Here is a 24,912-nt window from a genome sequence, read left to right as displayed (position 1 = left end):
AAAAAACTTTTCGGTTCAATAAAAATTAGGTACGTGTAATTCAATTATAAAATATGTTGAATTCAAATAAATTTTTTTGGTTGGCTACTTATTTTTAAATTAAAAAAAATTTTTTCTCAGTGAGATAAATTAAAACGTAAATGAAGTAACTATTTATTAATTTGACTCAAGAAATGAATTGTAAAATAAATAGAGTACCCAATTATTTGATTATTAGTTCGGCGCGCGAAAAAAGTGGATTGGGTTAAAAAAATAAAAAAATTTGTGAGCGAGAAAATTACAACGCGTTTAACAAGGCGTAATACTTGTCGCATTAAAAGAAATTAGAAAACTGTGTGTGCTCTACCGGGTTATGAGAAACACGCAAATGTCGCGCAAAAACTTTCTCCATTGATTTGCTTTTGCGTTAAGCCTTCTTGACCGGATATCGAATAAATCGAGCCCGCCTCTCCATATACACTCAGATTTAATATAATATATATATAGAGAAAAAGAGAGAGAAATTTTCCTTCCCTAGCGTTCCATAAAGATTCAATCTTTTCTTCGAGGTCACGTTTTTAAAACTTGGCAAATAATTTTCCCAACGCTCCAAAAAAAAATCCGATTCGTCCTTGCGATACAAAATTCACTCAATATAAATATTATAAAATCAGTGTAGAAAGTTGAAGTCTTTCCCCAATTAACCCTTTGTACCCAATTTATAATTTACAATTTTTTCTTCATTTTTATTTATTTATTAATTCTTTAATAAAATTTTATTAAAACTAGAAAATAATAGAAATTTTGTGAAAAATTGTAATAAATTTTTTTTAAATAATTAAATTCCTGCAAAGATTTTTATTATTTATGAAAATTATTGTATTAAAATTGTTTTGAAAATAATAAAATTTTTTCGAAGGTTTTTATTTACAAAAAAAAAATGAATTCTATCGAAAAATTCGATTTATTAAAAATTGTTTTGACAATAATTGAATTTTCCGAACATTTTTATTATTTTGGAAATTATTATTTAGAAGTTTGATTATAATTTTTGAATTGTTTGGAAGAATTTTATGAAAATTTTTAAAATATAATTAAATACATTCGAGGAATTTTTCTTTAAACTTTTTCTTAGAAAGAATTTTTTTTTCTTTTTGAAAAGAAATTTTTTTTTTAATTGAATTCTTTAAAAAAATTTATTAGAATTTGAGAAATTAATTGATTTTCTGTAGAAAATTTAAAATTATTTAAAAATAATTGAATTCCTGACAAAATTATTTATTATTTATTGAAAATAATTGAATTATTCCGAAAAAATTGTATTGAAATTGTATTTTGAATAATTGAATTTTTTGCGAAGAAAAAAAAAACTTTTATTAAAAGTTTTTAAATATACGATCTCTTTAGAAATGGAAACAAATTAGAAAGAAATAGAAATTGATTTATTCGCATTTTGAAATTTTTTTTTCTCAAATCAAAAAACAAATCATTTTATATCATTATGACCAATGAAATTGTTTTTAGATCGAGGGTCACTACACATATATAGTTGTAATAATAGAGGAAGTTGTGGAACGAAATTTACATTTTCTAAATTACATTATTATTCCCCTCGATTTATAGTTGAAATATTAATAAATTAATTTTAAGAAAAATGAATTTTTTTAACGAAAAATAATGTCTTATTTACTTCTTCGATGAAAGGAATATTAAGAAATATTAATTTCGATATAAAAAATAAATATTTTACTGTGGAATTTCTCATTTACTTCCCTCGATGAAAGAAATATTAATTTAATGTCTATAGAAAAATAAAAACTTGAGTGTGAAATTTTTATTTAAATATACATATTAGAAATTAAAGACTTCAAATTATTAAAAAAAAGTTCCACTAAACTTTTTGAAAAAAAATAATTCTACAGAATTCTTAATTAAAAGTATGAAAAGTTCAAATTTTCAAAGATTTTCATAAAGATTTTTATCAAAAAATATTTTCCATTTCGGAAATAATTTTTATTATTTATAAAAATAATTGAAATTTCGACGAGAATTTTTGTTAATTTTTTAACATAATTGAATTTCTGCGAAGAATTACATTCATTTTTGAAAATTACATTCATTTTTGAAAATAATTGAATTCTTGAGACACATTTTATTAATATTTGTTTTTAAATAATTGAGTTCTTTTGTGAAATTTTATGAATTATTGTTATTTCTAATCATTTTCTATCTTAATTCAAGAAAATAAATGTTTTTTATTCACAATTCTTCCAAACAATTCAAAAATTATAATTAAATTTCTCAATAGAATTCAATTATTTTCGTAAATAATAAAAAACGTTCGCAAAATTCAATTATTTTCAATACAATTTTAATTCAATTTCTTGGTAAAATTAAATTATTTTCATAAATAATAAAAATCTTGTCAGGAATATTCAATTATTTTGAATAATTTTATTACATTTTTGCAAAGAAAATTAATTTTTTTTTCTACAATTTTAATAAATTTTTCTTTTAAAGAATTCAGTTGTTTTCAATACAATTTCAATACAATTTCTTCAGAAAAATTCAATTATTTTCATAAATAATAAATAATCTTATCAGGAATTCAATTATTTTTAAATAATTTAAAATTTTTCACAGAAAATCAATTATTTTCTAAAATTTTAATAAATTTTTCTGTTAAAGAATTCAGTCATTTTCCATACAATTTTTAATAAATTTCTCGAATGTATTTAATTTTTATAAAATTCTTCCAAACAATTCAAAAATTATAATCAAATTTCTCAATAGAATTCAATTATTTTCCTAAATAATAAAAATGTTCGAAAAATTCAATTATTGTTAAAAATTTCAATACTTTTTTTTTGTAAAGAATTCTGTAAATTTTTTTTACCGAAGAATAGTGTCGAGTGCGAAGATTATGAGTAAACATAATAAAAAATTTATTTGTGAGTACGTGGAGAGTGGAAAAAAAACTAATAGGTTATATTACATATTTATTTAATTAGAATAATTAATTGAAACAAGTTTTCCTGAGAGATTAGTATAGTGAGAGAGGAAAAGGGTGAGGAAAAAAGAGAAGAGATGGAAAAAAAAGAATGCAACCAACGGAAAACTTGTCACTTTATGGGAAAGTTTACTCACGTCATTTAGATCAAATAGCCATAAAACGCGACTGACCAATCATGTACGAAGTTGAGAGAGAGACTGTTTTGCAAAAGACGTGTATATAGAAAAACGAGTCTTGCATATATATGTGAAGTATGCACTCTCATATATGCGGATAGCCATTTGTTGATTGCGTCAGAATTGCAACACGATGACAACCTTGCAATGTCGCCACCTTGTTTTTTTTAACCACCCTTTTTTTGCCCCCCCCCCTTCACTGTATTTTTGCGCTTTTATCTCTCTCTTGAACACCATCGTATCGCCCCCATAAAAATACTATTTTATACGCCTACGTTTTCTGGAGGATTTTAATATTCAAAATGTGTAAATACATTGAATACCAAGAGAGTGTCATCATTAGTCAAGGAAATATGTTGTCGAGAAATTTTTTTTTTATTAATTTTTCAAGTTCAGTTTCTTTTGATGACGACGAGGACTAATGAGTGGAAAAATAAATTTGAATATTTAAACAAAACCGGGAAGAGTGTAAATTATTGTATACGAGGAGAGAATAAATCTTTGTGATTGTAAAAAAGGGGGAAAAAATTATAAAACGGAATTTACTTTTTCAAAACAATATAAATATTAAATACAAATGGAAATTTTCTTTGAGACTTCAAATTGCAATTTTATTTTGATTTTTATTCATTTTTAATCTAAACGGTTTTTCTGTAAAGATAAAATTAAGACAAAAACGAATTAAAAGTGTTGCCTTGCAACACTTTTAATTCGTTTTTTGTCTCAATTTGATGTCCGCAGAAAAACTCTAACAGATTAAATTTTAATTTTAAATTTGTGTTTGAAAAAAGGAAATTTGTATTTCAAGAACAAAGAAAAGGAATTATTCTTGGGTTAAAGCAAAATTGATATTTAGGAGGCAAAATTTTATTTACACCAAAGAAATTTTTCGTTTGAACAAAAAAACAAATTTTTTTTTGAGAAACTAAGTTTGAGAAAACAATGAATTATTTGGATAAAAGAAAATATTTAAGAAATAAATTCGGTTCTTGAAATAAAAAAAATTGGTAAGTTTTTGAATAAAACAAAAATTAATATTTGAAAAGTAAATTTTCTCTTAAAAAATTAAACAAAAAAAATTAGGAATTTTTCCTATAAAGGAAAAATAAATATTTAAGAAGTTTCGTTGATAATGGAACAGGAAATATCAGAAACTTAATATTTTTCAGATAAATTTGTTCTATTCAATGATTTGAACAGATAAAATTATAAATTAGTGAATTTTTAAATGGGAAAGAAAATTAATATTGTCAAAATAAGTTTTTTAGTTAAGCAAAAATATTTAGAAAGGAAATTTGTTTTATTTAAATAAAGAAAATTAGGAATTTTTCCCATAAACGAAAAATAAATGAAATCTGTAGATTTTGAACAAGAAAAATTATAAACTTTTAGAATAAAAAGAAAATTATTATTTAGAAACTGTATTTCATTTATTTAAAATTTTAAACAAAGAATATTAGTCAATTTTTGAATGAAAAAAATATAAATATTAAAAAATTAAGTTTTCTATTTAAATGAACAATAATAAATAATTTTTTGACAAAAAGAATAAATGATATTTAAGAAATAAATTTGCAGTTTTTGAACAAAAAAAAAGGAAAGAAAAGAATGAAATTTTTGAATGAAAGAGAAATTAATACAGACAAAATAAATTTTTCATTCAAACAAAAAGTCTGATAAACGCGGAAAATTCATATTTATAAGAAAAACAATTCTTTTGAACAAATAAAAATACAACTTTTTCTGCATAAATGAAAAATAAAGAATTAAAAAATCATTTTTCGTTTATTAAAGCGAAAAATGAATTAAATTAAATTTTTTCGAATTAAAAAAAAATAAAAATTAGTGATTTTTCGGATAAAAGTAAAATTAAGTAAAATTAATTAATTAATAAATTATTCAGGAAATAAATTAGTATTTTTTGAAACAGAAATGGTGTAAAATTATTTCTTTTGAATAATTAATTAAAATTAATATTCAGAAAGTGAGTTATTATTTATTAAGCAAAAAAAAACTCTGAAATTTTTTGGCAGAAAGAAAAATTAACGTTTTAGGAAATAAATTTTTGCTTTGTTTCAACAAAGAAAATTAGAAATTTTCCCCATAAAAGAAAAAAAATAGTTTTTTTATTTAATCTATAAAGAATTGCTATTTTCTAATTAAATAATTATTATATTTTTATTATTATTAATGTTAATTTGAAAAAAGATTGTTTTCTTACGAAAATTTTGGACAATCAATATTTATTAATAATTAAATTAATTAATAATTCTTTATTTTTAAAATAAATTTGTTATTTTAAAAACAAAGGAAGAATTTTTCGTAAAAATTAGGAATTTAGAAAAATTTATTTCTTTTTGTTTTCAGAAATGGAAATAAATGATTTTTCCAATTAAAAGGAAAATTAGTATTGAAAAAATTTATTAATATTAGTAAACATAAATAAAAATTTTGCAATAAACGAAAAATTAATTATTTAAGAAGTAAATTTGTATCTTTTGAACAAAAAAGTTTGTAGAAATATTTAAAATAAAATAAAAATGTCAATGAAAAATATAAAATGAAAAATGAAAATTTTTGCTTACCAATGATATACAATTTAATTTTATAACTCTTATCATTTAGACCATGGAATTCCTCTTTTAAAGGTACATACCTGAAACAGACAAGAAAAATTTTTTTAATGAAAATTCGTGTTGTTTGAAACGAGAATCAAAATAAAATAAATTACAAGTTTGCGTGTATTTCTATTTTTTTCTTTTTTCCTTTATTTTTGCTTGAATCGAAAAGGATATTAAATGATTCTATCGATTCCTGTATATATATGTATAGTATTCGATCAAAAATAAGAAAAGAAGAAAGAAAGAGTGGAATAAATAATTTCTTCAATATACCCTCGATAAAAGGAATTAAGTCCCAATGGACGAATAGAAAAACGCGGGAAATAAAATTGATTTAATACTTGCGTGTTGAACGGCAAACACGAAGGTGCTTCAGTATATCTTCTTATCAAAACACGAAAATACAAAAGTCGGAATTTAAATTAAAAAATAAAAAAATTTTCAACTCTTGATTAATGGCCAAATGAAGCGTTTCTTATTCATGAAAGTAATTATAATTTTTATTAACCTTTACTTTTACTGATAAAAAATTGTTTTTATTAAATTTTCATTTATTTTATTATTCTTTCAATAACTTTATTGTAAACACCTTCTTTCATAGTTTTTCTATAAGAAAAATTAACATATTTTTCAACTATAATTTCTTATCTAATATTATAATAATAATTATTATTGTTCAAATAATTTTACGTCCGTTTTTTTAAATATTTTGTTAGATTATTTATTATTGTTAATTAAATAATTGTTATTATTAATTAAATAATTATTATTATATAACATTTTTACTAATTCAAATTTAGAGAGATTATTATTATTATTAGTGTTTATTATAATGATAAGAATGAAATTTATGATAGTGATGATAATAATAATAATAGTAGACTCGATCAATTATTCATTGAATTTATTAATACCAAACGAAAATAAGTGAAAAATGCAAATTCCTGTTTTGCTTATGTGACCAGCAGGAAATCTTTTTGAACAATCATAAACGCGCATAAAGAAAATATGCCAGTAAAGAGAAATGGTATAAATATCTGCCAATTGAAAAGCACTACATTTCCCTTCTACTCCTATATAGTTGTGTGCAGAAAATGAATGTTACATTCTCCGTTGCACAATGGACCATTGAATCGAGTTGGGAACGCATTCTTACCAAGGGCGTCTCATCGAAATTCACGATCGAGAGGAAATTTTTATTTTCTCAAACAACTGAATAATTTTTTCATTTTTTTTTCTGTCTTTTCAATGATCATGATTTGGAAAAATAAGAAAAAAATTCAGTCTGACTAAACTGCCATTTACTACTTATAAGAAAAATATTCTGTTTTTGGAAACTTGTCTGACCAAACGAGCTTTTTCTACTGATTAAAAAATAAATTCAAAATCTTGTCTGACTAAACTGACATTTACTACTTATTAGAAAAATATTCTATTTTCGGAAACTTGTCTCACCAAACGCGATTTTACTACTGATTAAAAAATAAATACAAAATCTTGTCTGACTAAACTGACCTTTTACTATTGATTAAAAAATAAATTCAAAATATTGTCTGACAAAACTGACATTTACTATTTATTAGAAAAATATTCTGTTTTCGTAAACTTGTCTGACCAAACGCCCTTTTACTACTAATTAAAAAATAAACTCAAAATCTTGTCTGACTAAACTGACATTTACTACTTATTAGAAAAATGTTCAATTTTCGTAAAATTGTCACTTTTTCTACTGATTCAAAAATAAATTGTAAATAAAAAAGGGGTAAAAATTTAAAAAGTCAGTCAAGTTTACAATTTTTTTTTTAACTAGTAGTAAAAGGCAGTTTAGTCAGATGAATTTCCAAAGAGAGTTTTTTTGCAATTAGTAGTAAACGTCAGTTTAGTCAGCCGTGACTTTAAAACTTTTTATTAATTAGTAGTAAAAGGAAATTGAGTTTAACAAGTTTTGGAATTTTTTGAATTAGTAGTAGAAGAGAGTTTAGTCAGACAAGATTTTAAACTTATTTAATAATCACTAGTACTGATCAGAAGTTATTATATTTTTGCCAAACTGCAATTAGTAGAGAATGGCAGTTCAGTGAGACAAGTCTTTAAATTTTTTTTTGAATTGGTAGTAAAAGGGAGTTTAGTCAGACAAAATTTGAAAATTATTGATTACTTAGTAGAAAAGATCAGAATAGAAAGACATTATTTTTTTTGCCAAATAATAATAAGTAGTGAATGGCAAAATTTTTGAATTTTATTGAATTAGTAGTAAAAGAGAATTTAGAGTTAAAGAGAGTTTTTTTTATAATTTGTAGATTTGTTATAAAAAAAACTATTGCTAAATTAGGCCGCGAATGCTATAAATTATTTATTCGACTATTTTTATATTTGAAAATAATTTTATTTTAAATTTTACTACTATTTTTGAAAATCAACTTTTAATCAATTTTAATTGGAAATTTTTTAAATTGAAACAAACTTTGTCAAAAAAATTAATTCTTCTACAGAATTGTTAGTACTTAAAAGTATATGAGAAATTAAAAATTTCAAAGATTTGAAGAAAATTTTTGAAAATAATCTTTCAAATTACGGACTTTACGGACCTTTTTTTTGAAAGAAACGGACTTTTACGGACTGGAAGCAAATTTACGAAAATTCAAAGTAATTATTAAAAATGTAATTATTAATTATTAAATAATAATTATTAGTTATTAAATAATTAAAATTTATTTAACGTGTAGCATTTAAGAGAAAATTTATATGTGGGATACTAAGTTTGACAACGACGACGTTTAAATAAGAGAGAAAACTTGAATATCCAGATGAGAATTTTGCATATACAACAAAATGAATATTGATACGGAAAGTTGCGTGAAAGATAGGCATGATACGTAATGAAGCACGTATAGAGTTCGTAACACGTAACCAGAAATTTACTTTTACATCGTCAATATAATGTACGTAATGAGCGCGTTAACGTAACAACGATACATTCAAGGGAAAAAGAAGAGAGAGAAAGAGAAAGGGAAAAAGAGAGAAAGATGAAACACGATCCACGGATAGTAAACTATGCCCCTTCTGTCCAGAGAACGTGACCTTAGATCGAGTCTTCCGCAAAGAAAGCTTTCCCCATGGCTTTCAAACAAATTTATAAAAAAAAATTTTTAGAATAGTTGCAGATTTCTGTGCGCTACAATATATACAGTAAAAAAAAGTTTTGTCAGTCGTATTTGACTTTTTTCTATTTTTTTTCTTTTTTTTTCTTTTTTTTCAGTAAGAGGAAAAGAATGTTTTGTTTCTAAAAGAGTTAGGAGCATTGATGTCTCTCATTCAGTGTGTTCAATATGTCTTATCATGTCTGGTTTATATTCAGGTTAATTCGCTGCAATTAGCTTACTTCATCGTGATTTACAAAAGCAACCGCGGGATGATTGATCCATGAATTGAAAGAAAACGATTAATTAACAATTTACTATTGGCGAATAACAATTTAGAAAAGTGGCGTTGATTTTATGTACCTATTCACTATTAACCTTTCGCTGAATAATTTATTTAGTACGAAGATAATTGTTTTTTAAGATTACAGGACAAAAAATCCATTCCAAAAAATCGAGACCGAAAAATTCAAGAAGAAAAAAAGTCCAAAGTACAAAAAATCTAAAAAAAAAAATATCCAAGGTCAAAAAATCCAAAATAAATTTAAATTTAAATTATTTAAATTATTTAAAATAATTTTTAAAAAAATGAAATCGGCCTGTGGAAGAAAATTGTTGTAGTTTTAATAAATTCAATTTTATCGCTTAGAATTGATAATTATTTAATAAAAATAAATATTTACTTAATAATAATCAAGTAATTGATTATTTTAATCAAATTATTTTTTTTAAGTGTAAAAATTTGTATACCTAGTAATTAAATATATTTTTAGTTCAGTGATTATAATTTTGTAATAATTATTATTTAAGTTTTGATAAAATTTGTTTGATTTATTTCGTGTTTTAATATGACAAATTTTAATATTTGTTTTCTAATGACGTTTTTTTTTATTTGTTCCAGGTATGTACAATTCTTTAAGGCTATTTACTTCTCCAACTGGTGAGTTCGAAAAAAAATTTAATTTTCCCATGAAAAAAATTGCATATTTTATTAATTATTAATTGACAGTTTAATTAATTAGTAGTTCAATTTGTTAATATTTTAACGAATTAGTAGTTTAATTAATTAATAGGTTAATTATTTAGTAGTTCAATTTGTTAATAGTTTAACAAATTAGTAGTTAAATTAATTAATAGGTTAATTAATTAGTAGTTTAATTTGTTAATAGTTTAACGAATTAGTAGTTTAGTTAATTAATAGGTTAATTAATAGGTTAATTAATTAGTAGTTCAATTTCTTAATAATTTAATTAGTTATTAGTTCAATTATGTAGTAGTTTAATTTGTTAATAATTTATTTACTTGTTAGTTTAATTTGTTAATAATTTATTTAGTTGTTAGTTTAATTAATTAGTAGTTTCATTAATTAATAGTTTAATTTATTAGTAATTCAATGTGTTAATAATTTAATTATGTAGAAGTTTAATATGTTTATAGTTTAATTAATTAGTAGTTCAGTTTGTAAAGAATTTAATTAGTTATTAGTTATTTAGTTAGTTTATTTGATTAGTAGTTTAATTAATTAGTAGTTCAATTTCTTAATAATTTTATTACTTGTTAGTTCAATTATGTAGTAGTTTAATTTGTTAATAATTTATTTAGTTGTTAGTTTAATTAATTAGTATATTATTTAATTAACAGTTTAATTAATTAGTAGTTTCATTAATTAATAGTCAAATTATTATCGTTAAGTAATAGTATGCAATTTCCTGTTTTTATCACCATAAAAAAATTGACAATTAATATTGTCGGTGTTACAAAATTACAATAACTATACAAAAACATAAAAAGAGTGAAAAGTTTTAAAGAGTTACTTAAAAAAAACTCTTTCCCTGATCTGTGAACTCAAGAGTCAAAAAAAAAAGGAAAAAGAACGTTTCCTTGATTTCGAAATAATTTCTCCGTTTTTTACTCGTAAGAACAGATTTGCATTCTTATTCTACTATCATCTAAATGAAATTCTAAATGAAACAATACTTGAAACGCATAGTTTTTTTTTCCCTCTAAATGCAAAACCGGATTATTTTACTTTCATTGCGGAGTCTGTGGTGGTATTTTGTTAAAGTTGTATTGTATCTCTCGCTGAGAATGTAGGCTAATTATGGCAATTAACGAAGTAAGCTGGATTTGAATTCATTTCTTTCTTGCGCCAGCATTTCAAACGCCCAGTTAGGCACGATTTGACATAGGAACAGGAAAACTGGGTATATATTAGACAATTTTCGCAATTATTCCTATATAATACATAAATGGTTTAACCTATATTTAACATTGAATTTTTTTCAGATTAAGAAAGAAATATGTATTGTTCCAATTTCTATAGATGGAAAAATAATGGATAATTTATTTCATGTTGTAAAATATCTATAGAGTGTGTGGAATTTTTGCCTAAAGGCAAATTTTCATTTTATAGTTTTATATTAATTTACTTTTGCAGTAAAGTTTGCTAATTTTTACTGAAAATCACTATTTTGCAAATGGTAGAATTAATTTTAATTTTTAATTAATTAATTACTTTGGAAATGGATAAATTTATTCTACTGTGCAATTTTGACTTTGACTTTGAATTTAACTCTGACTTTGACTTTGACTTTCTCTTTACCTTTGACTTTAAATTTGACTTTGACTTTTATTTTGACTTTAACTTTGTCTTTAATTTTGACTTTGACTATCATTTTGACTTTAACTTTGCCTTTAATTTTGACTTTGACTTTTTAACTTTTGACTTTAAATTTAACATTGTTTATAAATTTGACATTCATTCCCATATTAACTTTGACTTTCTCTTTAATTTTGACTTTGACTTTTTAACTTTGACTATCATTTTGACTTTAAATTTGTCTTTAATTTTGACTTTAACTCTGTCTTTGACTTTAAATTTAACATTGATTATAAATTTGGCATTCATTCCTATTTTAACATTGACTTTCTTCTTTTTAATTGTGACTTTGACTTTGTCTTTAATTTTGACTTTAAAGTTGACTTTGATTTTCATTTTGACTTTTTAACCTTGATTATCATTTTGACATAAACTTTGTCTTTAATTTTGACTTTCACTTAGAATTTGAATTTAACTTTAACTTTAAGTTGATTGAAACTCAAAGTAAAGTTCGTCAAATTCAAAGTTAAAGTTAAAATTAAAATTAAAATTAAAATTAAAATTAAAATTAAAATTAAAATTAAAATTAAAATTAAAATTAAAATTAAAATTAAAATTAAAATTAAAATTAAAATTAAAATTAAAATTAAAATTAAAGTTAAAGTTAAAGTTAAAGTTAAAGTTAAAGTTAAAGTTAAAGTTAAAGTTAAAGTTAAAGTTAAAGTTAAAATGAAAGTTAAAGTTAAATTGTTTAAACATTTTTTTTAACCTTGAGTTTAAAAAATTCTAAAAACTACATTTAATGAAAAAAATAGATAATGGTAAAATAATTAATGACATTTTTTTCCATTAAGAAAAATAAAGATCGCTCTTATATTTCTCTTTTTAAAGAAAAATATTGGAAGACAAACATTTTTTTTAATTTTTCGTACATAACACAATCATAAAATTGAAAAGCAATTTCCGTATTCTCTTGTTTTAATTTTTCCTCACGTTATCATTGAGTTTGTTTGTTAATTATTGTTTTTTTTAGTTTGAAATGTAGTTATAATTTTTCAATTGTTGCAAAAGCATTATTTAATGTTTTGTAAAGGAGTTTATAGTTATTTACAGGTGTCGTTTAAATTTTTTTTGTTTTTTATGTATAGTACTATAATATTCATATATCAACGCTGCTTAGTCATTGTCTATTATTGAAATTCTGATAACGTCATTCGTCGATTAAATTATATTCGCGCTAATCATATTCGAATAAATATATAGAACTCGACATGTGCGATTTGATCGTAAATATATTTTGTGCAACACCTGTAAGGAAAGTAATACTTTGCATGCCTGTAAAGTATGCGCAAAACAGTACTTTGCTGCACTAGTGCGGCAAAGAGCTTACTTTGCTGCACTAGTGCGGCAAAGTGGTTATTTTGCTGCACTAGTGCGGCAAAGTGCTTACTTTGCTGCACTAGTGCGGCAAAGTTCTTAAACTTTTGGGTTTTTTTTTGTGATATACATAGGTATTTGTTTTCTATTTGTAGAATACCTGTTTTTTACAGTAATATACGCGTAAAAAACCACGAATATTAAGTGCGGTAACATACGTTCCAAACCCTGCTAAATAGTACGTATGTTGGCGTCAACTAGCGTTTCCAAACAGCTTTTTTTATCAAAACCAAAAGGTGTTGCACAAAGTACTGTGTGCAACACGTACGAAAGAAGATTTTCCAACTTCGTGCAAATTGCTGCCCTCGCTTCGCTCGGGACAGCAAACTTTGCACTCGTCGGAAAACAGCTTCTTTCTGTACTTGTTGCACAATATACTATTACGAATATTGTATATGACAGTTTTCATTGCTTACTGGGATATTGTTATCTTTATGTTTTCTCATTTTCTATTTTATTTCTGTTATTTTTTTCTTGTCTTTATTTTTGAAAATCAATTTTTTTTTCTATTTTCACTAATTTCTTTTTTGTTTTTCCATTTTCATTGTAAAAAAAAAATTCTGTTTGTTTCTTTTTGTCGAAACTTTTGTTGGTAAAAAAATATTTAAATAAAGAATTATAAATTATAAATTCAATTCCTAAAAAATCGATGAATATTAATAATAAATAATAATAACGATAAACAATTAAAATTGAAATAAAATTTAAAACGCAAATAAAATAATCTTTAGTTTTCTACTTTCAAGCAGGAGATATTTATTTATATGGAAGTTTATTGTTTTTCGTTTGCAGAAAATTCGAGAGAGTAATAAATCTTTAGAGACTATAGTGGAAATTTTCAGTTGGTTTGAATGATAATTCTTGATGGATAATGAAACTTCAGGTTGTAATAATTGTGTGAGTAAATATATCAACATTACGACGCTTGTTAAGTGAATGTCATAATCGAACCCGCATGTGAGACACGTGTAGAGCAAAAAAAAAAAGGAAAAACCAAAGTACAAGTTTTCGTGTATAAAAAATTGGAAATTGTCTTTGATTTTATATTATTCTTCTTTTTTTTAACTTTATTTTTCACTGATTGCAGAAGTAAAAAGACAGACAAGATTTTTTTGCTTGCTACCAATCAGCAATATTAATGTACTTGATTTAAATTAAGTGAGAATAGAGAATTAAAAAATAGTTAATGAGGAAAAAATAAATAAAAAGTTAGGAAATAAAAAGTAATAAAAGAGAAGAAAAGAAATAATAAAATTTAAGAGTGAAAAATAATAAAAGAGAAGAATTTAATATTTTTTATCATAAAAATATTCTTTAATTAATAAATTATTCTCTTTTATCATAAAAATATTAAACATTAACTAATTTTTCTTTTTTTTCTTCTCTTTCAATATAACAAAAAATATTCGAAAACTATTAACTTCTTCTCTTATATTATTTTTATTCTTTAATTCTTTAACGAAAAATATTCTTTTTAATTCTTTAATTTTCTTCTATTTTTAATTTCAAAGAAAAGAAAGTAAACAAAAATTTAACAAATAATAAAAGAGAATAAATTAAATTTTCTATTTTCTATTTGGTTATTAATTTCTTGTTTTTATTTTCATTAATTAAATTTTGTTTTAATTTTTCAATTTCAAATAAAAGAAAATTAAAAATGTTTTTTAGAAAAAGAATATAAATAAACAATTTGAGAATAAAGAATAGTTACAAGAGAAGAAAATAAATAAAAAATTAAAGAAGAGAAGAAATAAATATTTTTCGAATATTTCTTTTTTGTATTGGAAGAGAAGAAAAAAATAGTAATTACACTATTATAGGAATATAATAAGGTAATAATAACAAAAGCAATCGAGTTGTTTATAACTTCGTTAACATCGACTTTGGCCATCATTTGTATATGTTGAATTCTTCAACTGCTTCCCGTTACACGCGAGTAGTTACATTGCTATTATTTCTCTATTCGTGTACTTTCATTCCGCTTCCTTGACTCTATAAGCCGTCTCTCGTCCACATATATACAATATATTGTATATCTATACCACAAACGGCGATGAATATCGACAGAGATTTATTTTCAACAAATCTAACACTTATCTTCCCATCACAAATTGCTATTGCTTCAAATTATTTCATACACAATTTCTACATTTCATTCTCTCTATCCTCCTATATTCAATACTGTGTAATTAAAATTCTTCCTTTTGAGAAATTGCAACATTTTTATAGTTTTTTGGATTTTTTTTCTCTTTTTCTTTTTTTTTTTGGTTTGATAAATTTCAACAAGTCACTTTTCAGGTGCTTATTAACGTGTAAGTGATTTAGGAAAAAAAAATATTGAAGAGAAACTTGGATAGAATCTTATTATTTTTATTGATTATTATTATTGGAAAGTTTCATCCTTTTTGATATTGAATTCATGGAGTTTTGTTGTTGGATGATGATATTGGTTGAATTGGTGATTTGTAGGTTCAATTATTTGTTCTGTGTTTTAGTTGAAAGGGAAAATTGTTTTTAGATAATAGATATTATTATGAGTGTTGAGGAAAAAAATTAGTAAAGTAAATTTTACTATATTTCTGTAGTAAAGTCTAAACTGTTTGAATTTTTTTTACTAATTTCGATTAAATGACAAAAAATAAATTAGAATAATAAAAAAGTAATAATATCTATCCATAATAATAAATCTCTAAAATATAATTAGTGATACTAAAACTTTAGTAAAATATTTTATTAGGTATTTTTTAAGATTATTCGGAAAATTTTTAATTATATTGGGAACTAATTTTAATTATATTACTAATTTTACTAATTTAAATTAACGGACGACTTTTATTTTCAATAATTATTATTAACCATTTTTAACAGAATTTGAAGTTAGCGAAATTTTTATAATCCACTGTAGGGAATAATATTTTCATTGAAGCGAATAATCGATAATTTATTATAGTCGCAGGGTTAAATGTACATACATAGAAATATATGTATCACAGAATTAATGTGCGTGTGTGTATGTTCCATAACCTTGAACTTGACTAATTCGCTTTCTTTGCCATTTCCCTTGGAATTTAGTTTCACAATTCCATAAAAGTGAATTCACGTCTAGAATCTATCTTAACTTGATCTCAACATCGTTTCTCTTTTCTTCAATAAGGTGAGAATTTTTTTTCCCTCCACACACTCTCACACACACACAGAAACACTGTCTTTGGAAAATTGTCTCCCATAAGGAAAGCCTAATTCGATTAACTTGTTTTCAACCACATCATCAGAGGGGAAAGTGTATTATAGATTCTCTAATTTCTTTATTAAATTAAATTGCGATCATTGCGACAATTAATTTTCTTTAATAGAGTCTTTGATGAAATGAAAATTGGTTGGTAAATGATAAAAAAGTGATCATAATAATTAGTAAATGAAAGAGAATAATTTCTTTGACTCTCTAAATTTTAATTAGTAAAAAATGTTTAGTAATTTAAATTAGTGAATGACTTTTTGCTTTTAAATTGGTAAATTTTACTAATAAATTAGTAGAAATTACTATTTAATGGTAACATTTACTAAAATGACTGACTTTTTGCTTTTAAATTAGTAAATTTTACTAATAAATTAGTAGAAATGAGTATTTATTTTTATTAGTAAAATTTACTAACTCACTAACTGATATTTTGTTTTTAAATTAGTAAATTTTACTAATAACTAATAATTTCTAATTTATTGATAAAATTTACTAATAAATAGTAATTTCTATTACTTTATTAATAAAATTTACTAATCAATAGTAATTTCTACTAATTTATTAGTAAAATTTACTGATTCAAAGTAAAAATTCAGCCACTAATTCAAATTAGTAAACATTGTCCACTATTTTAATTTTAAAAAAATCCCCACTTATTAATAGTAAAATTTATTTATTCTTTTAAATAAGGTAAATTAATTAATTTTAAAAATATTCATTTAAATTAATTTAAATAATTAAAAATGTCCTAATTTTTTGAACTTAAATTTAAGAAAATTTACTTTTCATTGTATTGTATTTTTTTGTATAAAAATTTTTACTGTTTTCGGTGTAAATTTTTACCAAAAATTAAGTAAATTTTAAGTAAACTAAAAATTTGTATTAATTATTATAATCCTAACTAGAAAAACAGCTATTTTTTTGGCTGGATTTGGCAAGATGACGGTCGCTATTGGTTGAAAATTTCATCATGACGGTCGCAATTGGTTGAAATTTCATGATGACGGTCGCGATTGGTTGAAATACGATGAGGACAGTCTCTATTGGCTGAAATAATTTGAAATTTTTGTGCGCGCGCAGCTTTGAGGTTTTAATTTATTCCACGTGGTCGAGTGCGAGTATTATACATGATGCATGCTGAATATTACAGAATAGTACAGATTACAAAGTTAAGAACACGTGTTTTTTTTTCTTAAATATTCTTCATCATTCTTAATAATATTCTTAAAATATGGGATGATAAAAAGTGAAAAGTGACAAAGCAATAAAAAGTATATATAAAATATCATAAGTGATCAGAAGTGAAAAAAGTTTTGTGATTAAAATAAGAATAAGGAGGATATAGGTGAGTTTTTAAAAATTATGTAAAATACTACTTTTTAGTGATAAAAATAAAATTTTCTTTTTGTAAGTAAGTGCAAATAAAAATTAAACTTATAATAAAGAAATTTAAGTGACTTTCTAGAATCAGTTAAAAAATTCTTCACTTTGCCTTGTTTAATTAAAATATTAAAATTAATATAATTTCTGAAATACTTTAAGTGTTTTAATGTTTTTTTAATGAATCTTAAACAAGCACCCAGATTTTATTTTAAAAATATTTATGTTGTTTTAAAAAAAGAATATTTAGGTATAAAATTAAACTCTAAAAGTTAATAAACAGGTGCTGTAATAATTGGATTAGTTTTAGCATCTGTAACTTAGAATTTAATTTTAATGATAAATATTCTTTTTTTTTAAACAAAAACATTAATATTTAATGCTTGAATCTTAAGAAACATTAATATTTTTAAAATAAACTGGATGCTTATTCCAGCTTTAGCCGAAGAACATTAAAACATGTAAAGTATTTTCGAAATTATATTAATTTTACTAATAAATATTATAGTAGTAAATCATTTATCACATAATAATTTAATCCAAAAAAAAACATCTTTGATGTTATAATATAAGTAAAAAGATAATAAAAGTTATAATAAATAATAATATATTTACACTTCTACTAATAATAGTAGCATTCTAGAAAAGTTTCGAGAATTAGTAAAATTGACCTCGGACGTATAGCAAAATTTACTCCAAAAGTAGTAAAAGTTAGCAGAAATGACCAAAAGTTTCTGACAGTTTAGGTTTTTACTATGAAAGTAGTACAGGGTTGCTACAGGTCAGGGAAAGTAAAATTTGTCAGGGAAGTCGGGAAAAAGTCAGGGATTTTTACTAAAAGTACTGGAAAAAATTGAATATTTAAAATTTATGAGAAAACTCTGAATTTTTTTTCCTTTTTCCCTCGTAAACTATGAAATTACCTCGAATTTTAATACAAAACCTTCAATTTTTTCAATTTCAGACAATAATTTCTTTTTAAATAACTTAATTTTTCAAAAACTATCATAAAATTATGACTTATAAATTATTTTATAAATAATTTTTACAATTTTCATAAATACTAGATTGATAGAAGAATTTTAGTTAAAAATACTAAAAAAAAATTGGATTTTGGAAAAGTTACAAATGATGATACAATGAAATTCAATTATTTTCAAAAGTTACAAAAATTCTTCGCAGAATTTCAATTATGTTCAAAAATTAAAAAAAAAATCTCGTCAAAATTTCAACTACCTATCTTTTATAAATAATAAAATTTATCATCGAAATTCAATTATTTTTAAAAATTTTAATGAAATTCTTGTCAAAATTCCACAGGAATTCAATTATTCAATATTTAATAAATTTCTTTGAAATAATCAATTATTTTCATAAGTAATAAAATTTTCACAGGAATTCAATTATTTAAAATACAAAATTTCATAAAATAATAAAATTCTTCACCGAAGTTCAATTATTTTTATAAATTTGAATAAAATTCGTTGTAAGAATTCAATTATTTATATAAATAATAAAATTCTTCAGAGAAATACAGTTATTTTTATAAATTTGAATAAAATTTGTTGGAAGAATTAAATTATTTTCAAAAGTAATAAAATTCTTCGCAGAAATCCAATTAGGTTCAAAAATTAAAAAAAAAATTCTTGTTAAAATTTCAAGTATCTTTATAAATAATAATTCTTCTCCGACATTCAATTATTTTATGAAAATTTAAATAAAATTCTTAGGAAAATTTTAAATATTTTGATAAATAATAAAACTCATCGCATGATTTTAATTATTTTTCATACAATATTTTAATCAAATTCCTCGATAAATGTAATTATTCTTAAAAATTTTATTAAAATTTGTCAAATGAATTCATTTATTTAAAAATTTATTGATAAAATTCTTTATGATAATTCAATTTTAATAAACATTCAATTATTCAATAAATTATTTATTTTTTAATTTAAATAATTGAATTTTTCTAAAATTTTCTAATAAAACTTGATTTAAAAATCAATTAACGAATAATCGATTTATTATTATTTATGAAAATAATTGAATTATTTCAACGAATTTTATTACATTTCTTTTAAATAATTGCATTTTTTTGTGAAATTATTGTACTGTTTGTAAAAATAATTGAATTCTTGCGAAGGATTTTTTTTAGGATTTTTGTAAATAATTAACTTGTTTTAAAAAATAATGTTCTTCTTCATGTTTTGTAATAATATTCTTATAAGTTGTTGAATTTCAAAAAGGTTTGAATTTGAATGTTTTGAAGAATTCTATTTCCTACAGAAAAATAATAATGATTAAATATTTATTTAAAAAAGAAGTTATTGATGTTTTTGATTAATTTTACAATTAAAGAAATTTGTAAATAAATGTAATAGAACATTTTTTTTTTGAGTATCTAATAATTTTTAGAGTGAATCAGAATATTCTTTAGGGTCAGGGAAAAAGTAAAAATTTTGTCTGGAAATCAGGGAAAAATAAAATTAAACATTTGTGGCAACCCTGTAGTAGAAGTTACTTTATGTTTTTCTCCGTGCAGTTAATATCCTTGCCAAGTAAAGTAAAATTTACTTTAATACTTTCATCCGTTCGGGTCTAAATTTCATTAATAAAATTCATTGATAGAATATTAATTCAATTAAATACAATTTTAGCAATATGATATTGTGACAGGAACGACCTTGAAATTGATTAAATCAATGAAAGGAAGGAAGAAGAGAGAGAGAGAGAGAAAGAGGGGGAAAGGGTTAATGTAAACTTGTCATAGTCAAATGATGTGGGTGAAGAGAGGAGATTGAGAGTTTTGTAATGATATGATTGGAACGTTCTTTTCTCTCCCCCTTGTCACATACATTATATTTATATGATTAATATACAATAGGAAAAAAAATGATATCCTCTTGGATTCTCTTCGCCACTAGACATAAACTATAAGAGGTGTCTCGCTGGCTGAAGGTTAGTAGCCTGAAGTAGCTGAGGCAACGACCTTGCTGGCAGGCTACTCTTCTTCAAAGATGTATATACCCCCAACAGCATCCTGTTTACATCCCGATCCATCTGACGACCACGACGACGAGGCGACGCACCGGTAAATTTGATCCTTTTTTCGATCCTGCATATGTCACGATTAATGCGAATCACTTATCTTCCCACGGCGATAAGACTGCGCGATAAGATTTTCCGAGCGGATAATACAAATTATTTCCTATTTCTTTAAATTGAATTATTCACAGTTTTATTTGATTCACTTCTCACGGGTTTTCATTATGTTTTCTATTTGTGAATTTCTTTATCCTTTTGTGAATTTCTTTTTCTGAATTTCTATTTGCGCTTTTGTTAGGCGAGCATTTTCTTTAGAGATGAAATGACTATAAAGAGAGATGTCTGTTGGTTATGACAGTTTTAGGTCGATAAAAGTAAATCGATAAATCTAAAATTAATTGTCATTCGCTTGGATAATAATTGTAGAAATTTTAGTTGAGCAGACGTTCTAGAATACTTCAAGAATATAATTTAGATAGTGATGCATACGAGCGGGATATAACGAGAAGTAACCTTTACGAGACTGAATATCGTTCAATTGTCAAAATTATCGTTTATGATCGTCTCGTGGTGACAACTTCTCGTTAAACAATTATAATAATCGAGAAATGTAAACACAGTATTTGTAATTTTTTATTTTTTACGTATTATATTATTAATTGTAATATAATATATATTATTTGAAGGATTCTTTCGAAAAATAAAAAAATTAAATTCAGAATTTTTAAAAATAGTGGCACATCTCTTGTTTAAATACTATTTTTTAATAATTTAAAAAGAATTTAGGTTGAAGCAATATTTTATAACCTGTTAAATTTGTGTTTAATCAGAAAAACAGGTTTTTCCATATTTTCTGACAAAACAAGAAAAATTAAATATTTATAAAAACTGATATAATTTTTTATTAGGTTATAAAATTATGTATTTAATTATTTTAGTATTATTTATAATTTTTATTCAACTTTTTTAACATTCTCAAAATTGTGTTAATGTAAAAAAAACGTAATTTAGGTTCAAACATTATTTCTTAGTCGTGTCCAGCATTGAGTTGATTTTCGAAGTTAAGGAACATGAATTCCATGAATTTAAACATATTAAATGTTTAATTGATTGATTTGACAACTTGTTCCTGTGTTTTCTAACAATCAAGGAACTTCGAGAGAACAACCTTTCGGACGGAACAGATGTAGCAGTTACCGAAAAAAAATCACGCGCCATTTTAGCAAGATTAGGCAAAGTTTTTTCGTTCTTTTCCCACCATTTGAGCACATCTGTACTTTTAGGTGCTCGCTTTTGCGCGTAGTAATAATCCAATTCATATCTCCAATTAGAAGTAGAATTTACAGAACTTGAGCATTCATCTTCTTCGGAATCTGAGACAAATAGAGCATCGACATCAAGTGCTTCACTGGTATTATTATTTTTTTGTTTGCTTGAAGACTGTGTAACTTCTTTCGATAACTAAACACAAATTTTTTAATAATTGAATAAAAATGTCTTATAGAAGAATGCATATTCTTATAAAATAATCTATATTATTAAATTAAATTAAAATATTTTTAAAAAAATCTATGTTTTGATTTTTTAAAGTAAGAAAATTTCATTTAAAAAATTTTTTGCAATAAAAATAATGTAATATTTAATATTACTTCAAGTTAACCAAAATGAGAAACAAATAAATTAATAATTTATTGATTTAGAGGACGAAGAGAAATAAAATGCAGGGTGGTCACGTGTCAGTAAAGTCAGGGAAATCTCAGGGAAACAACATTTTTTTCAGTAAAGTCAAGAAAATGCCAGAAAAAATTTTTTTCAGAGAAATTAAGAAAATTGAAACTTTTTCGAATTACATTTAAAAATTTCGACTTTTTTCCAAACAATGCAACAAAATACCACAATTTTTAGTAAAAAAGTGTAACTTATTTTGATTTTTATAATGCGAAAAATAACTATTAGTTATGAAGTCTTTCAAAAATTGTTTTTCAATCATTTTTTATCATAATTAAATTTTTCAAATATATATGTATAATAAAAAAAACTTTTTGAATAGTTAAAATTTTTTAAATTTACTTGAAAATAATTAATTTATTTGAAGTATTTTATATCAATTTTTGAAAATCACATTTTGAAAAATGAAAAGTCTTTAAAGGTAAATTTAAAAAAGAAAATTAATGAAAATTATCTTCTAATTTTTTAAAATTCAATTTTTTCATTATTTTCAATTATATATTTTCAAAAATTCAAATACAAAAATAATAACATTTTAAAATTATTTTTAACATTTTGAGGAAACCAATCATCAATTAATTAGTTTTTTAAATTATACAAAAATTCTTTTCAGAAATTCAATTACTTTCGAAAAATTACATTAAAATATTTTTAAAAAATAATTATTAAAATTGTTTTATAATAATTTTTTAAGATTTAATCTTCGAGCAATGTAAATAAAAATTTACTTTTTGGTAAAATTTATTTAAATTGTCGAGAAATCATTGTTCTGTTTATAATTAAAATTCTTCAAACATTTGATCATTTTTATTTATATTTTTCAAAAGTTTAATTATTTTCAAAAGATTTTAGCAAATTTTAATTGTTTAGAAATTTTTCAAAATTGAAAAACTATTATCTTTCTTTTTTAAATATAATTGAATTCTAGAAGAACTTTTAGAAAATTATTTAAATTAATTGATTCAGAGATAAAGTTTAGTTGAAAATTCTAGAAAATAATTTAATTCAGGAAGGGTTATAAATGTAATTTTTAGAATTTATTGAAACTTATAAATTTTCCTGTAAAAAGAATTTTGTCAGGGATAGTAATTTTAATTGTAGTAAATTGTCAGGGAAATTGGTAAACTAAAACTAGTTACCACCCTGAAAAAGGTTCCCTAGTATAGACTTTGTAGTTGCTATATACCTGTGGTTTATTGTAATATGTAGTTTTATATGTTTGCTCAAATTTCTTCACAGATTCTTTGGCCATTTCTTTTCCCCATTGCGTTAATTGGAACGTTTCTTTTTTAAAACGGGGATCTAAAAGCAATACTACACAATATCCCCAGTGACATTTTCGGTAATGTTTCAACAGTTTTTCTAATAATCTTTCTAGAGCTTCCAAAAGGATATCGTCCATTGGCGTTCTATTGTCCTTCAAAATTAGATCGTTTTTTGCATTTTCCAACTTGTCTAACAGCATGTTGAAACCAATTACTACTGAAGGCAATGTGACATACTTTTCTCCACTTAGTCTATCTGATAGAATTTTAAAATCCTGTAAATATGTGGATCCAATTTCCAAAAGTCCCCATTCTTGAATGTTAAGAATATACTTCGTTAATTTAATATTATTTTCGCAGAGCATGATTATCGCTGGTTTCATTTCAAATGCTAGAGTCAACCTAATAAATTTAGAATCATTATGATTAAAATAATTATATATATATATAAGAATAGAAAAAATAGTAAAGTAAAAAATAATATTTTAAAAATTATTTAAACATTAACATTGCTAATGTTGAATTCCATCTTGTTCCAACATGTATATTTGGTGACAAGGCCTTCACGTTACAGACATTGCAGCAAACATGCAACTTGTTTTTCCATTGTTCGGAGTTTTTGAGTAGAGAAAACAAAGCTCTGAGTTTTGAAAGTGGCGATTTTCTTTCGTTTTCATCAGAATTCAAATTTTCATCTTCAATGTCGCTGTCGGATTCTTCAAATTCTCTGTTTTCATTTGATTCGGGTATGTTATCAATTTTGAGAACATTAAGGAACGCCATAACACCCAGATGCAAAATATGAGCGAAACATCGATAATGTTGTTCATAAGCATTGAATTCAGGTATTAATCTAGACAAGTACTCCATAAATGAGGTGTTTGACGACGCATTGTCAACAGTGATGCCTTGTAATTTTGAGAGTAAATTATATTTTTCCAGAGAGTTAAAAAAAATTTCAGCAATATCGCGCCCTGTATGATGACCATTGGACGGAACAAAATCAACTACAAGAGAATTTAAACTCCAGTCATCACTGATAAAATGTCCTGTGATACCGTAGTATGATCGATGTGCTATTGAAGACCAGCCATCGATTGTAAAAGATATTCGAGATGAATTTGAACTCAAGATTTTCATAACAATATCTTGTTTCTGTTCAAATCTAAATTCCACTTCTGTTTTCAAATAGTTACGCATCGGGAGTTTAACCTCAGGATTTAAATAATGAAAGAATTCTTGTGTCTCGTCATCTTCAAAAAAGGAGTAGGTTAAATATTTTAGTGTT

The 24,912-nt window shown here is 23.4% G+C and overlaps 1 protein-coding gene across 6 annotated transcripts in view; it reads right to left on the bottom strand.

Annotated features, from left to right (window-relative positions):
• LOC122500907 (myb-like protein P) overlaps positions 1 to 24,912 on the bottom strand; it is a 197,279-nt gene that overhangs the window by 101,299 nt on the left and 71,068 nt on the right. Inside the window, exon 1 of one of the 6 annotated variants that reach the window (XM_043610076.1) lies at positions 5,754 to 5,804. The exons of the other annotated variants lie outside the window; for them this stretch is intronic. Coding sequence (XP_043466011.1) covers positions 5,754 to 5,789 — 36 coding nt within the window. The 5' untranslated portion in view covers positions 5,790 to 5,804. Of the gene's footprint in view, positions 1 to 5,753; positions 5,805 to 24,912 lie in introns of those variants that run through there. 6 annotated transcript variants of the gene reach the window in all.

Source organism: Leptopilina heterotoma, unplaced genomic scaffold (genome assembly GCF_015476425.1).
Source record: "Leptopilina heterotoma isolate Lh14 unplaced genomic scaffold, ASM1547642v1 Lhet_103, whole genome shotgun sequence".
Classification (NCBI taxonomy): Eukaryota; Metazoa; Arthropoda; class Insecta; order Hymenoptera; family Figitidae; genus Leptopilina; species Leptopilina heterotoma.
Note: the sequence above shows the minus strand (reverse complement) of the source record. Positions and strands in the feature narration are given on the sequence as shown.